This window comes from Opisthocomus hoazin, chromosome 4 (genome assembly GCF_030867145.1).
Source record: "Opisthocomus hoazin isolate bOpiHoa1 chromosome 4, bOpiHoa1.hap1, whole genome shotgun sequence".
Taxonomy (NCBI): domain Eukaryota; kingdom Metazoa; phylum Chordata; class Aves; order Opisthocomiformes; family Opisthocomidae; genus Opisthocomus; species Opisthocomus hoazin.
The window spans coordinates 23,868,169-23,885,254 of NC_134417.1; the positions used below are offsets into that span (position 1 = coordinate 23,868,169).

General features: G+C 41.8%; 1 protein-coding gene across 11 annotated transcripts in view; it reads left to right on the forward strand.

Annotated features, from left to right (window-relative positions):
* Positions 1-17,086, forward strand: part of PHC3 (polyhomeotic homolog 3) — a 38,714-nt gene that overhangs the window by 9,190 nt on the left and 12,438 nt on the right. For 9 of the 11 annotated variants that reach the window (XR_012763676.1, XR_012763677.1, XM_075418342.1 and 6 more), the window contains 7 exons: positions 1,204-1,362; positions 3,633-3,731; positions 5,790-6,030; positions 9,523-10,400; positions 11,859-12,009; positions 13,096-13,349; positions 16,590-16,746. Coding sequence is in view for 9 of the 11 variants with exons in the window: in XM_075418342.1 (XP_075274457.1) it covers positions 1,204-1,362; positions 3,633-3,731; positions 5,790-6,030; positions 9,523-10,400; positions 11,859-12,009; positions 13,096-13,349; positions 16,590-16,746 (1,939 nt within the window). In the remaining 2 variants the exon portion in view is untranslated. The remainder of the gene's footprint in view (positions 1-1,203; positions 1,363-3,632; positions 3,732-5,789; positions 6,031-9,522; positions 10,401-11,858; positions 12,010-13,095; positions 13,350-16,589; positions 16,747-17,086) is intronic. The other 2 variants (XM_075418341.1, XM_075418345.1) reach the window with 1 other exon arrangement.

Genomic DNA, 17,086 nt, shown 5'->3' on the forward strand with positions numbered 1-17,086 from the left:
TTCAGGGCACTGTTGTAGGTAAAAGTCATAACTCTTGTGTATCAGCGATTAAAGAGCACCGAATCGAAAGAATCCAAGTCAGTGGTCACATATATATATATGAAACTGAATAAGTGTTTATAGCATTCATTCATTTATTGATTATCATCTTTTATCATGCATCTTTTATGCACTTTCAATTACTTTATCCATATTCTAGGCATGTGCTCAGGTTTCAGTTGTTAGCAGCTCTGTGTTCGGTTCATGCTGTATTTCTTTAAGCGGCATCTTCAGATATGTAATTTGCACAGTCTTTAATGTACAGCTCTACAGTTGTCTTGAGTAGGACTTTGTTAGTCCTACAGACGTCCTGCTTATTAATCATGCCCTCAAGCTGTTCATGACTTCAGTGCATAGCTTCAGTGATTTAACTATATTTTTTAAGCTCTCTTAGCATTGCTTTGGCTTACAGTTGTTAGAAGTAAAATCATTCATTCATTAAATTTAGGAGGGGAAGTCCTTAAAGATGTCTGACGTTAAACAGAATAATTGGGCTGGGATTTTTCAAGGAAATTTTTTGAGTAAGTGATGAGAAAGAGCTGGGCACTTAACTCTGTTAGACTGGTTAGGGAAAAAAAAAAGAAAACCAGACCAAAACCACAACAGCTTTTGTTTGAGAAGATGCTAAAGAGCAATTGTTGAGGAGGATTTAATATGAAATTGTAGAAAGTTTTTGTCTCTGGTCATATTTAAATGTCCATATGTAGAATGAGGAATCAAAGGCCGTATATGGCAGCACAAAGAAGTGTCCTGATCAGGTTGCATAACAAGCATAACAGAAGGTATCAGTCCAGTCAGATAATACAAACATTTATATATGCTTAAATATTAAAACTCAGGTATTTTTCTTAAAATATTTCAAGCTTATGCTATGTGTTCTGTAAGTGTGTATTTCTGAGGTATATTCTTCAGACTTCGTAATATCGTTGTTTATGCTTGTAGCTGCTTATCAGTATTTACTGCTAGATGATTGCTTGCAGTTTAAGAATGAAAATATACAATCTTGCCAGAATCCAGTTTTGTGATGATTGGCTCAACGTATTTTTGATATCTTTACAGTTCAGAGATTTCATCTGCCCTTGCCATTTTTGTCAAAGGCTTTCTGGCTTTAGACCCTAGGATGAATGAATTTCCATGACAGAAGCAATATTTTTGTTTCCTTAGATTAACCTCTCCACCTCTCCTACACCTGCACAGATAATAAGCCGTTCACAGACCTCCAACACCACCAGCAGCAGTATTACCCAACAGACTATGTTGCTGGGGAGCACCTCACCATCCCTGAGTGCAAGCCAGGCTCAAATGTATCTACGAGCTCAAATGGTAAGTTTTGATTGCAGTTCTTAAGCTTGGTTTTGGTCCTTCCGTTGTGTCCTACCCCTTTGTGCTTTCTCCCCAAATCTGAACTGTTTCAGTTTTGATTTTGTTGCTATAAATTATTTACAAGTATTTTTCTTTACTTTCAGATAGCATTGAGAACTTAGTCACCAATTTGTGCATGTGTATCTTTTGAAACACTGTAGACATCAGAAGTAAAAGGATTGCTGTAGCTTAGTTCTCTGGTGAAGCTTGCTCAAATGTTTTTAGCCTGGTCGTACTACAATTATTAAATTGATCAAACGTGGAAAAGATAGAGAAAGAGCACCTGTCTCTTCTGGCTATGTAGAAGGGCATGCTGGAGTCTGTCTATATTCAAGGTAGACTGTCTTCCAGTGCACTGGTAATACTCAGAGTTGCAACTTTTTGTTAAAATTTTCTTGTATTTAACTAAGCTTGTTCTTTGCATAATTGTCTCTAGAATTCGAGTTAGAGATATGGCTTTCATTCTCTTTGGATTCATATGAAACTCATTAGATTCTTGCAGTTTCCTGTCAATATGGCATTTCCATTTCCTCATGTGCAACTCTAAAAAAATCTGTTTAGTGGTTTATTTTTTTAAATTTTTTTATTTAATTTAATACTTTCTCTAGTGAGTTTCATATATATTGAACCTTACAGTCTGTGTGGGATTTTATAGAAATTACTGGAGTTGTGCATGAGTGCTCAGGTACCAGTCAGTACCTGGTAAAGGCCAAAGACACTGTTATGACTTGTGTGAGTTAATGGGCAGAGCTTTCTAGAGTGTTATGTTCAACTATATGGAACAGGAAGAGTCACTGTTAAGCTACACTGAGATTCAGAGCCAGAGGTCCGTGACTGCAATGTATATAAAATTAGATGCAGTCATGAGTTCTAGCAGGAATTGCACCTGTGAAGTATGTTTGGGAAAAGTGCTCCTTTGTTCTTTTTCTGAGATTTTTCTTAGGCATGCATAGCAATGCTGTTGTGCTGTGTTGCTTTTTTTCTTTGGCTATTTTTATTTTATATGTTTATTGAAAAAAGTGGTATAACTTGAAGATAAGGATCTAAAGATCAAATACCTGTTTATCAATTTGGCGATGAGAGGATTTCTTGAGTCTCTGGTTTGTAAGAAAAGCTGGATGCTGAATGCACCTAGCAATATTTAACAGAACAGGGATTACGAATTCATTTCGTGTCAGTGCCTTTCAGTATGTGTTAACAACATAGCAGCTGAAGCAGTATGAGGATGAGGTTGCTGGGTTTTGTAATAGCAATCTCTTGTCAATGATATGGATTATTGATACAGTTTTCCTATTCATTTACACTAATTTTTCATCCAGGCTCTCAGTGTCAAATCCCATGCTTATATGAGTAACTGCTTTACACCCATTTCAAGAGAGAAACTTACCCTGTTAGTTTCCATTTAGAATGGTATTGCAAGATCATTTTGCTAACTTCAGCAGTTTGAAGGTGTCATACCTGTCTGTGTTTGTATTTTTCTTCATAACCAGGCCTTTCATTTTCTGTAAAAGGGTCAACTGTTACTTCTGGCTAGCTCATAACAGCTTCATCACCAGCTTGATTCAATTCCAGATAAATACCTTCATGTTTTCTTCTTAGCTGCTCCTTGCAGTTGAGGTATCTTTAAAAATATGGAAGGCTAAATAATGGTCTCTCTTCAAAGCCTTCCGTAAAGCTTGTCTTTGCTGTATTGCCTATAAAGAAATTAATGACAGTTAGGTATGCTGGAAGTTAGTAATTTCAGGTTGGTTGTGTGACACCTGTTCTCACTATGAAACAATTAGCATAGTTAAAGTTAATATAGCAACTCTGCTGGTTACATAACATTTTGACAGACTGGAAGATCTTTTAAGTTCTTGTTCTGTAGTACTGTAGATATTGGGCTGCTCTCTTGACTTCTTTTGCCTTTGTTTCACAAGTTTTTAATACTGAAGGGAAAGTCCTCTTTAAAAGGCTTGTATGAAAGATGATATGTGTGTGTATATATGATTTTTCTGAATATGTAGAACAAATATTTTACATTATTGTATTTATTTTACATTATTGTCTTCTAAATTTATTTACTTAAACTATTAGGACAAATTGTTCTTTGAGTAAGTTCATCTGAAAGTAAAAAAAAAAGCTGTACATCACTACATGTAGCTTCTGTATCGCTCTTTTAAAATACTGCATTTTTTCAATGTATTTTCAAAGTTTTAGTCTGTAAAAGATTTTTTTTTCTTGCTTAACAGCTTATTTTTACTCCTGCAACCACTGTGGCGGCTGTCCAGTCTGACATTCCTGTTGTCTCATCATCTTCCTCATCTTCCTGTCAGTCTGCAGCTACTCAGGTGAGCTTCTGTAAATTTATTAAAGATATGTTCAGTAGAATGGGCCAGAACTAAGAAGTAAGGAAACACGGTGCTGAAGTTTTACTTGCTTATAAAAACTACTGATGGGTACTGATTCTGTACAACTTCAGTGTCTTTTGTTTACTGTCATCACACATTTAGAGGTGATCATGTTATATGTAAAATTGGGACCCTGGATATGACATTTCAGGTCTTCATAGTTAGCTCTCGTCTTTATTACTTCGAATAACTTAATGTTAGCAGCTGAACTTGTATCACCTTTTCAGTGCTCAACATACTTTTATATCATCTGGAAAAACATACGGCACAGCACAAATATCTACAGCACGTATTTGTCGCAGTCTTCTGCTGTGAAAAGCGAACATTTATCTAATGAGTTTATACTCTCATGAAACATCTGCTCTTCTATCTTAGCAGTTTCTTTAAAAGCCTTTGGTAAGTGGACCTTGTTTAGAAATCTTTTAAAAATCCAGGTAAATTATGCCAATTAAATATTGGTACCACACCATAAAGCATTATTCAATCAGATAAGCTGCTGTGGTGACCCTCTCAAACTCAAGCCATTCCTCTTCCCTCTCAATGTTCAGTACTGCCCTATTGCCAGATGTTGTTATCCTTGGTTGTCCTGTAGTTTCTATAGCAGCCGTGACACTGCAAAGATCTGCTGTCACCTGTAGTCAGTGAGGCAATAGAAAAGCTTGAACACTGGTACACTTTATTTTTCTTACCTTGTGATAAATATGTCCTTGGGGTTTCAGGATTTAGAGAAATGTGTTTGTTTACAATATAAGCAAACCTGAACAAGTGGGCAATGCCAGGTAATAAGAAGAAAATGCATTTGATTATGTACGTAGGTGTGTATGTTAAACTTAGCCAAGATGTTTGTGCAGTTAGTGTAGTGATCTCACAGTATTGTCTTCCATGTAGAAATGGCAGGGAAACTCGGAAGTTCATCAGTGACTAGCAGTGTCTCAGTGGCACACCTGACATGGCCTGTCAGGTGAACTGCTTTCCTACTCTTTTCTTTTCATATGTGTCACCCTCACGTATGACCTGGACATCTCGGGTTAGTTACTGTATCTGCTAAAGTGTGCTGAAGGTTAGTTTGTACTCACAGAGACAGGACTGCAGTAAATGCCTCATGCATGCCAATACTGTTGTCTTCAGAACAGGAGTTGAAGTTCAGTGTTACCACATCCTGTGGTAACACTGAACAGTGAGAAGTAAAATGTCAGCTAGCTGTGTATTACACAAGTACTAACTGTGCAATGAGGAAGGGATTGTGTAATCACAGTAGTGGATGGTGATAATAATTAGTCCTCTTTTTTGTGTAAAGTATGGTGCAAATTAGTGCTACAATGGTAGCTTCTATCCTTGAAAATAAAATTCTAGCTCAGCGTGTAGGGTTGGAAAGCTAGGATCGTTATGCACAGAATCTGGCTATGGTGTAACAGACATTAGTGCAAATAATCACTGACTGATTTGAATTTCAGAAGGCAATCCTTTTGTTTCATGTGACATTGGAAGTGCCATGATAAAAAGGTGCATTAATATTGCTGTAGAAATAAAGGGCGCAGGGATGTTAAGACATGGGTAACATATAGCAGATTCTGGTCCTGTTGACTGCCCAAGGCTCTGGCTTATGTTAACAAACTTACAGACCACTGCGCTTCTGCAACATCTGTATAAAAAACCTTGCATTTGCTCAAGATGCTTTGTCATTTACTTTGAAGGCACAATAAAAGAGAGAAAATGCAAGTTTGAATTTAAATTGATGTAATGAACAATTTTTGTTTCTTTTAAAAGTTCGATAAGAAAAAAGACTTTCCTGTATTTTCATTATCAGTGAAGTAATTCAAAATCCCTGTTCTTCTCTAAATTTTGTGGCTTAAAAGATACTTTGGTATGCAAACTTTTAACTTCTTACATATTTTGATCAAGTGGGATGAGAAGCATTATGTAACATTATTTTTGGCTGGATTTTTGTCATTGATGTTTATATGCTTTGGGTTTTTTCACATTTTGCTTATTTTCCAGGTTCAGAACTTGACATTGCGCAGTCAGAAGTTGGGTGTATTGTCAAGTTCACAGAATGGCCCACCAAAGAGCAGCAGTCAAACTCAGTCATTGTCTCTGTGCCCTAATAAACCTGTAACCACTTCCAAGGGCAGCCAACCGGATCCCTCAGAAAGCAATAGAAAAGGAGAGAGCCCAACTCCAGAGTGTCGGAGTACACCAGTCACACGGACATCCAGCATACATCACTTAATAACACCAGGTAGGATGAAAATGGAGCTATAGGAAAGCTATTTTTATTAAAGTTAATTTTTAAGTTGCAGTTCTGTCAGTCCAATGCTCTCTGACCGGGTTCTTTGAGATGTTCTACCTGAAGAGAGTTTAATGTTTTATAGTAACTTTACTTATTTGTTGGTATTGGAAGTTACACAGGATTTTTGGCAGAGTGGTACTGCAGTGTTTTTAAGTCACAGTACGAGCACAATACAGCAATTGCAACACACAGCTGAATCACAGTACAAACATGATTTTCAGTACTGGTCTGCCTGTATGCTCATTGTCAGGATGTGTCATCCCCAATCTCTGGGAAGCAATACATGGGCTGAAACCCCCTCAAGCCTCTTGCTCTCATCAAGATCTCTTTATTTTTTTTCAGCTGTCTGGTCTGTGTCATCAGAATGTTGTTATATCAAGTACTTCTATAAAATCATAGGTAATAGCGCCCCAGAATCTTAGTATTTTATATTAAGAGATAAAATAAGCATGCAGTTGGTTAGATTGGCATTTACATTGCATGTATTGTATTTGCATTTTAGCTTCCTATTTCAAAAGAGGAAGGAGTAGTCTAGGCAATTGGTCTGAATTCTGTGGAATTTAGCTTGGCTTAATGGCAGCTTTTAGAGAAGGAGTAAGGTTGTGAGGCAGACATTCTTGAGGTACTGAGCCCTAATGCTCTTAGAACTCACTTCTGTAAGGGAGAAATCCATCTTCACTAGCAGAATAAATAATAAATCTAGCAAAGGAGGCAGGAGACCTGCATGGTTAAACAAGGAGCTTCTAGCGGAGATCAGGCAGAGGAGAAAGGTCCATGGAATGTGGAAAGAGGGGCAGGCCACTTGGGAAGAGTACAGGAATGTGGTCAGAGCATGCAGGGATGCGACGAGGAAGGCCAAGGCTCACCTGGAATTGAAGCTGGCAAGGGATGTCAAAAACAACAAGAAGGGCTTCTTCAACTACATCAGCAGCAAAAGGAAGGCTAGGGACAATGTGGGGCCGCTGCTGAATGGGGCGGGTGTCCTGGTGACGGAGGATGCGGAGAAGGCAGAGCTAATGAATGCCTTCTTTGCTTCAGTCTTCAGTGCTAAGACTGGCCCTCAGGAATCCCAGGCCCCGGAGGTAAGAGAAGAAGCCTACAAAGAGGACGACTTTCCCTTGGTCGAGGAGGACTGTGTGAGGGATCGCTTAAGCGATCTGGATGTCCACAAATCCATGGGCCCCGATGGAATGCACCCACGAGTGCTGAGGGAGCTGGCGGATGTCATTGCTGAGCCACTCTCCATCATCTTTGAGAGGTCCTGGAGGACAGGAGAGGTGCCCGAGGACTGGAGAAAGGCCAATGTCACTCCAATCTTCAAAAAGGGCAAGAAGGAGGACCCAGGGAACTACAGGCCGGTCAGCCTCACCTCCATCCCGGGAAAGGTGATGGAGCAGCTTATCCTGGAGGCCATCATGAAGCAAGTGGAAGAAAAGAAGGTTATCAGGAGTAGTCAACATGGATTCACCAAGGGGAAATCATGCCTGACCAATCTAATAGCTTTCTACGATGACATGACTGGCTGGGTAGACGAAGGGAGAGCTGTGGATGTTGTCTACCTTGACTTCAGCAAGGCTTTCGACACAGTCTCCCATGATATCCTCCTGGGGAAGCTGAGGAAGTGTGGGCTGGATGAGTGGTCGGTGAAGTGGATAGAGAACTGGCTGAATGGCAGAACTCAGAGGGTTGTCATCAGCGGCGCTGAGTCTAGCTGGAGGCTGGTAACAAGTGGTGTCCCCCAGGGGTCAGTACTGGGCCCAGTCTTGTTTAACTTCTTCATCAACGACCTGGATGAAGAGTTAGAATGTACCCTCAGCAAGTTTGCTGACGACACCAAACTGGGAGGTGTGGTAGACACACCGGAAGGCTGTGCTGCCATTCAGCGTGACCTGGATAGGCTGGAAAGCTGGGCAGAGAGGAACCTGATGAGGTTCAACAAAGCCAAATGCAGGGTCCTGCACCTGGGGAGGAACAACCTCATGCACCAGTACAGGCTTGGGGTGGACCTGCTGGAGAGAAGCTGTGTGGAGAGGGACCTGGGCGTCCTGGTGGATGACAGGTTAACTATGAGCCAGCAGTGTGCCCTGGCTGCCAAGAAAGCCAATGGTATCCTGGGGTGCATCAAGAAGAGTGTGGCCAGCAGGACGAGGGAGGTTCTCCTTCCCCTCTACACTGCCCTAGTGAGGCCTCATCTGGAGTACTGTGTCCAGTTCTGGTCTCCCCAGTTCAAGAAAGATGAAGAGCTACTGGAGAGAGTCCAGCGGAGGGCTACGAGGATGATGAGGGGACTGGAGCATCTCTCCTACAAGGAGAGGCTGAGGGAACTGGGCTTGTTCAGCCTGAAGAAGAGAAGGCTGCGAGGGGACCTTATAAATGCTTACAAATATCTGCAGGGTGTGTGTCAGGAGGATGGGGCCAAGCTCTTTTCAGTGGTGCCCAGTGACAGGACAAGGGGCAATGGGCACAAACTGAGGCACAGGAAGTTCCGTCTGAAGATGAGGAAGAACTTCTTCCCTCTGAGGGTGATGGAGCCCTGGCACAGGCTGCCCAGAGGGGCTGTGGAGTCTCCTTCTCTGGAGATATTCAAGACCCGCCTGGACAAGGTCCTGTGCAGCTTGCTGTAGGTGACCCTGCTTCGGCAGGAGGGTTGGACTAGATGACCCACAGAGGTCCCTTCCAACCCCTACTATTCTGTGATTCTGTGATTCTGTGAAGAGACAACATAAATTAGTTTTTTCTCATGTGGAAGAGACAAAGCAAGAAGTTTGCATGTGGAGGAAAATATATACGTGTGTGTGCCGTAAGGAATTACTAGTGAGTCATTGGTTCACTTACAGGTGATACCTCTGGGAGCTGTGCTATTTTTAGATTCATACCTTTCAGTTTGTGTGTTTAAGTTCAGGCAAATACTATGAAAGGTTTTAATTCATACTGCACTCTTTAAATTGTGTTTAGTGTCTTAAAATTGTATTACCTAAACTTTAAATTAGCAGTTGTCAACAAATCCTGTTGATTGTGACAAGATTATCTTCCATTCCAGTCTGTTTTGAAGCAAAGGTTAAATTCATTTAAAGTTGCATGAAATTCTTAGATATGTGAAGGCTGGATCAACAGTAGTCTTAGAAGTAGCACCAAAAAGATAAGTTTAGATATTTTTATGTAGAAAGTACATGTATATGTGTGTATATGTGTAAAAAGCATAGGTGGGTTCCTTTATTCATTGCTGTATTTTGCTGTGGAATTTAATATATTCCCCTAATAAATTGTGCTTGTGTGCTATATGCTGTCAAAGAAGATATTTCTAAATGCGGATCTGAAGGGCTGAAAAAGTTGTGCTGGTCTTACTTTAAAGTAAAAACTTCATTTCTTTTAATATTTTTATAATGTTCTCTGGACTTAAAGAAATAAATACTAATTATCACTTTTTTCCCTCCCTCCCAGCTTCATATTCTCCATTGCAACCTCATTCTCTAGTAAAACATCAGCAGATCCCACTTCATTCACCACCTGCAAAGATTTCCCATCATCAGCTGATACTGCAACAGCAGCAGCAAGTCCAGCCGATTGCACTTCAGACTCCTCCGGGTCAGGAACCCCCTCCGTCACAGCACTGTCTGCCTCTCCCAAGCCATGGTCTTCCTCCCGGTCCTAGCAGTGTCCAGTCTCATTGCTCACCTATTCACATCCATCCTCCACCTCTAACACTATCTCCTACTCCATCCCAGTCAGCTCAGCAGTCAGTAGTGGTATCCCCTCCACCTTCCCACTCCCCTAGTCAATCACCCACAATAATTATTCACCCTCAAGCACTTATTCAGTCACAGGCAAACTCTCTTGTGCCAACAGCTCTTCAGCCAGAGCAGAATGCCCCTCAGCAAACTCCTACCAATCCAGTTCGACCAATTGCACAGCCACTTAATCTTCCGTCGCATCTTCCACTGCCATCTTCCCCCGCTGTACATATAGGGTCAGTAGATCAGCCCAGCTTAGTTTCCCCAGGCCAACAGATTGTGTCCTCGACACCACACCAGCAATATTCAGCCTTGCAGTCCACAGCTATCCCTCTTGCAGCTCCTCCTCAGCTGTCAACATCTTCAACGCAGATTCAACAACTGCCGCTGCAGTCTGTGCAGTCTTTACAAGTGCAGCCTGAAATTCTGTCCCAGGGCCAGGTTTTGGTTCAAAACACTTTGGTTTCTGAGGAAGAGCTTCCTGCTGCAGAAGCTTTGGTCCAGCTGCCATTTCAAACTCTTCCACCACCACAGACTGTTGCAGTAAATCTTCAAGTGCAGCCATCGGTACCAATTGAAACTCCAGTGGTAAGTGGTAATGTTGCAGTCCATTATTCTTCATCTTTGGCTTCTCTACAAAGAGCTGTAAACCTGACCCATTGACTTCAGAGGGAGCTGAACCAGGTGCTAGACAGAGGACCAGAAGAAACCTATTGATTACAGAAGTGAGTTTGAAGAAAACGATAGACATTTTCCTCTGATTTTTTTTTTTTGGGGGGGGGGGGGGAGCTTTTTGTAATGGACCGTCAGACAAGAATATCAAACAGGAATCATAAAAGTGCAGCTTTTTGATCTAAAACCTTATCTCCTAATGAAATTGCAGCATATCTAAAAAAGCTAGAAAATATGTCAATGCTTATGTCAAAATACTGGTGAATATACCATATGGACTGTAAGCTTTTACCTCTTTAAATTAATGCAAATATAATACAGGCAATCAAAATTTTACGTAGGAGAATGATCTCTATGCTAGGTGTGAAGGTGTATAGCAGATTGTTAAGATAGAGTTCTGGATAATTAATTTTGTACTAACATTGAAAAGATCTGCTTTATAAAAGAATAGGGGATTTTTTTATGTTGTCCTGGTCTTCCTCATCACTGAAATTTAATTTAGTCCAACATTAGACTCAGATGTCTGCAGTTTGTAATTGAAGGTTTCGGCTTCACTCAGACTGCACAAAAATAATGTACAGTGAAATATCAGTGAAATAAAATGATGTGCGAATAATGCTGACATTTACGATGGAATTGCTAGGCTTTAGCGGTAACATACTAATGAGATAGACGGGAGCAAAAGAATCAACAGGTCTTGTAAGCTTTTTTTCATGCTACCAACAGGTTAAGGAAGAAGGCGTGCTGTTTAATTTACATTAAAATAGTAGTGATAATCTCAACCCTGATATTTCATGTAGAAATTGTGCAAAAGAGTATTGCTTTTGACGAAGTGGTGTTTTAATTCCTAATCTGCTTAACTGGCTGACAGTTAACTCACGTAAATTTAATAGTTTTGAGGAAAATACTTTATAATCTCTTATAACCACTAATGCTTGATAGTCTTGTTGTACTCTTCTGAAATACTCGGTTTGATTACACTGATTTATAAGATAGAGAACAAATTGCAGACTTGTATTATGTTATAAAGCTTGCACTTCACAGAAATGTTTGAATAGCTACAAATGTGTGTGTAAATAAAAATACAGTGAACTATAAAGGTAAGACGTTGAAAGAATCAAATTCTCTGGTCTGGTTGATAGAACTGTGCCTCTATATTTTACTATTTGTAACAAAATACTTTCATTTTGCTCTCATAGACATTGTGGTGTCTCCAGAGTTCATTGTTTTGTATGCAGTTTGGAAACTAGTGTTTTATTAGGAGATGAATGTATTTTAACTGGTAATTAATTTTAAAAACTGTATTTATGCAACTCTTTTAAGGTATTAAGCTAGAATGGAAATCTCTCTAAAGCAATAGTTTGTTGAATGCAGATTTACCAAGTGGAGAATGTATGTGAAGAAGAGATGCCCGAGGAATCAGATTGTGTCCATATGGCTAGAACACCTACGCCGCCCACTTTGTCTCCACCAGCCATAACCTTGGGGAATGGAGAGGCACTTAATTCAGAAGATCCTTTGTCAGGTGAGAACAAATGTCAAGCTAAGGTAGCTGTTCTGATTAGAAACTCCTACCAGTTATTGAAGCTTTAAATTAAAAATCCATGATTTTGGTCTTTTTTGATAATTCAGTGGTATCATTTTTCAAGTAAAAGAAACTGTGAAATATGTTAGAAATCCATGTGATAGAATGAATGATTCGGTCCCAAAGGTGTAGTTTGTATATGTATTTGGATAACATATAGCACAGAAAATGCTTATTTGAGTTCTTTAGCATATACTTCTATACTGAAATCTTAACAGAAGTGTTAATCTTTAAGTGACAGCTGTGTGATATGGGCAAAATATGCTGACTGATCTGGTGTGAAGATTGATTTTGCAGAACCAGGGTCAGCAATCAGGAGTTGCTGTCGGAATGGTTGACTACTCCGTATGATTCTTTTTGGCACCATTTTTTTTATGTGCCACAGTGAGGAGCTGTTCTAATGCAAAAGTTACCAAGAAAATTTTTCTTCTTCAGTGAATTGTAAGGTATACATGCCTGTACCAATTGTTGTCCTGCGAACCAATGTAAATTCTCTGAAGTGCTAAATATAGAAATACATGCTCTCTTTCTCTGTAGTATAGTGTGTGCATATATATGTATATGCTATACATATAACTAGGTGCGGAGCGGTGCTTAATGGCTTCATGTTGAATGGACTTGTGACCCTGCAGGTTACCGAGGCTGAAAGCACCCCTGAAAATAAATTCAATCCTTAGAAATATGTCAGCTGCTCAGTCTTGAGAATCCAACGTTTGAAAGTACTGGTTTCTGCTTTTCACTTATGGATTTATGATCTGTGTAGGTAATTAATGGCCAACTATGCTTATAGTTAGTAGGTACTGAGTAAAGGAAAATGTTCACATGAGAACTGTTTGTTTGTGTAATAGTTTGTCAAGGAAAAACATCTTATTTTGAAGGTAAAGTCTGTCAGCCGCAGAGAAAAGCCTGTGTTTCAGGATGATGGGTGCAGAGCTAGGTGTGTTTATCCCCTCTTATTTCTAGAATTCTGAGCCAATGGTTGTACATAAGTGATAAAAACATAACATACTTTGTTATTTTTTTCAGAACATGGGGGACTACCTTCAGTGACATCATCAGTCAGTGCCTCAGTAATTAAATCGCCGTCTGATCCTTCGCATGCCTCTATTCCACCACCCCCTCTTTTGCTTCCAGCAGCAACAACAAGGAGCAACAGCACATTAATGCCCCATAGCATTCCTAGCCTAGAAAATAAACCTCCGCAGGCCATTGTTAAACCACAGATCCTGACCCATGTTATTGAAGGCTTCGTGATTCAGGAGGGGTTAGAGCCGTTCCCTGTAAGTGTAAAAGTTGCTATGAATTTTTTACTACTAATTTTTGAAACAAACTGTTTTTAAGGATGAAGTTATTTGTGGCTAGAAGCTATTTAGATGTGAATAATTTTTCAGACGTTGGTTCTGATGTTTTTTCCACTGATTGGTAACCTGTTTCTTACAGCATTCAGTATACTTGCATACTGTTTGCATTCTTACGTATATAATCAGAATTTATGCTACTGTTTGGCCTGCCAGTATCACTGAATGACAAGGTACTAAATGAAAACAGAGACAGCTGAGCACATAGGCTATATCTGGAGATAAATACGGAGAGTGGTTTTAGGCTACCATAGAATCACAGAATCACAGAATAGTAGGGGTTGGAAGGGACCTCTGTGGGTCATCTAGTCCAACCCCCCCGCCGAAGCAGGGTCACCTACAGCAGGCTGCACAGGACCTTGTCCAGGCGGGTCTTGAATATCTCCAGAGAAGGAGACTCCACAACCTCCCTGGGCAGCCTGTTCCAGTGCTCCGTCACCCTCAGAGGGAAGAAGTTCCTCCTCATGTTCAGACGGAACTTCCTGTGCCTCAGTTTGTGCCCATTACCCCTTGTCCTGTCACTGGGCACCACTGAAAAGAGCTTGGCCCCATCCTCCTGACACCCACCCTTCAGATATTTGTAGGCATTTATAAGGTCCCCTCGCAGCCTTCTCTTCTTCAGGCTGAACAAGCCCAGTTCCCTCAACCTCTGCTCGTAGTGGAGATGCTCCAGTCCCCTCCTCATCCTTGTAGCCCTCCGCTGGACTCTCTCCAGTAGCTCTTCATCTTTCTTGAACTGGGGAGACCAGAACTGGACACAGCACTCCAGATGAGGCCTCACCAGGGCAGTGTAGAGGGGCAGGAGAACCTCCCTTGTCCTGCTGGCCACACTCTTCTTGATGCACCCCAGGATCCCATTGGCCTTCTTGGCAGCCAGGGCACACTGCTGGCTCATAGTTAACCTGTCATCCACCAGGACACCCAGGTCCCTCTCCGCAGAGCTGCTCTCCAGCAGGTCCACCCCAAGCCTGTACTGGTGCATGAGGTTGTTCCTCCCCAGGTGCAGGACCCTGCATTTGGCTTTGTTGAACCTCATCAGGTTCCTCTCTGCCCAGCTTTCCAGCCTATCCAGGTCACGCTGAATGGCAGCACAGCCTTCCGGTGTATCTACCACACCTCCCAGTTTGGTGTCGTCAGCAAACTTGCTGAGGGTACATTCTAACTCTTCATCCAGGTCGTTGATGAAGAAGTTAAACAAGACTGGGCCCAGTACTGACCCCTGAGGGACACCACTTGTCACCAGCCTCCAACTAGACTCAGCGCCGCTGATGACAACCCTCTGAGTTCTGCCATTCAGCCAGTTCTCTATCCACTTCACCGACCACTCATCCAGCCCACACTTCCTCAGCTTCCCCAGGAGGATATCATGGGAGACTGTGTCGAAAGCCTTGCTGAAGTCAAGGTAGACAACATCCACAGCTCTCCCTTCGTCTACCCAGCCAGTCATGTCATCGTAGAAAGCTATCAGATTGGTCAGGCATGATTTCCCCTTGGTGAATCCATGCTGACTACTCCTGATAACCTTCTTTTCTTCCACTTGCTTGATGATGGCCTCCAGGATAAGCTGCTCCATCACCTTTCCCGGGATGGAGGTGAGGCTGACCGGCCTGTAGTTCCCTGGGTCCTCCTTCTTGCCCTTTTTGAAGATTGGAGTGACATTGGCCTTTCTCCAGTCCTCGGGCACCTCTCCTGTCCTCCAGGACCTCTCAAAGATGATGGAGAGTGGCTCAGCAATGACATCCGCCAGCTCCCTCAGCACTCGTGGGTGCATTCCATCGGGGCCCATGGATTTGTGGACATCCAGATCGCTTAAGCGATCCCTCACACAGTCCTCCTCGACCAAGGGAAAGTCGTCCTCTTTGTAGGCTTCTTCTCTTACCTCCGGGGCCTGGGATTCCTGAGGGCCAGTCTTAGCACTGAAGACTGAAGCAAAGAAGGCATTCGTTAGCTCTGCCTTCTCCGCATCCTCCGTCACCAGGACACCCGCCTCATTCAGCAGCGGCCCCACGTTGTCCCTAGCCTTCCTTTTGCTGCTGATGTAGTTGAAGAAGCCCTTCTTGTTGTTTTTGACATCCCTTGCCAGCTTCAATTCCAGGTGAGCCTTGGCCTTCCTCGTCGCATCCCTGCATGCTCTCACCACGTTTCTGTACTCTTCCCAAGTGGCCTGTCCCTCTTTCCACATGCCATGGACCTTTCTCTTCTGCCTGATCTCCGCTAGAAGCTCCTTGTTTAACCATGCAGGTCTCCTGCCTCCTTTGCTAAATTTCTTTCTCAGGGGGATGCATTGCTCCTGTGCATGGAAGAAGTGTTGTTTAAAAAGCGACCAGCACTCATGGACCCCCCTGCCTTCGAGAGCCCTGGCCCACGGGATTCCTCCCAGTAGGTCCTTGAAGAGGGCAAAGTCAGCCCTCCTGAGGTCCAGGGTTTTGATCCTGCTTATCGCCCTGCTTCCTCCACGCAGGATCCTGAACTCGACCATTTCATGGTCACTGCAGCCGAGTCTACCTCCGACCTTCACATCCTCCACCAGTCCCTCCTTGTTTGTTAACACGAGGTCCAGCAGCGCGCCTTTCCTTGTTGGTTCCTCCACCACTTGCATCAGAAAGTTATCATCGATGCTCTGTAGGAACCTCCTGGGGCCATATGTAATATCTTTGTTTTACATTTGTCTGTCACCTAGATACCTCATTTTAAGTGATACCTTAATGTAAACCTCTGAGAGGAGTCTGTGTTGAAATTGTAAAATGTTAAAATTTTGTTGTTTAAAGCATTGGCAAGCACTTTACTGAGCTCGGTGTGTTTAGTACTGTGTCTGGTAAGAATTACTGTTGAAAATTTTAGGTCCACAAATAGACAATTTAAAACCTGTGAGCCTGCCTTATTAACTAATTTAATGTGTCTCTTGTTTTCCCATTCCTTCATTTCTCTAGTTATAATGTGTTTCTTCCTTTGTTAAATGTAATTGCAAACTCTGCAGAGCAGGAGTGAGTCCTTGTATTTGTTTGAGAAATGGTATTTAGAGGTTTGGCATTATATAGTAATAACTCATTCATATGGAGTAGAAACTGTCGTTCTAGTCTGTTACAACTGCTAAGTCACAAATACTGTTTTCAGTTATTCATTGTTTGGTTAATCACTGTTCCTTTGCTTTTATTGCAATAGGTAAGTCGTTCATCTTTGCTGGTAGAACAGCCTGCAGAGAAAAGATTGCTAGTGGAGGGTCAGATCATGAGTGTTGTGTGTGTTGAATCAGACTTGCAGAATACAAAACATGCAGACAACTCATCGGACACAGAGATAGAGGATATGATTGCAGAAGGTTTGTAGTTCTTGTTTCAATATCCATTTTTTTCCCTTCAGTTCTGTATGTATTACAGAATCCCATCCCGTCTGTTCTTCTGGAATCTTTCTCCAGTCTTTACACTATCTCTAACAGAAACTATTTTCAAATGTTTTTCACTAGCTACACATTGTAGTAGCAGTTGCTGTAAGTGCACAGAAATGTCAAGAAACTAGGCACTTGTCCTGCTTAGAATGCAGTGGTCTCCAGCACAACTCATGAGCTAAAAACAGCAGTAGAGTTCCCCATGCTGTATCTGACATAATCATCATCACGGATTTTTTATAACTCAGCAATCAACTGTTTTAGGTGTGTTACG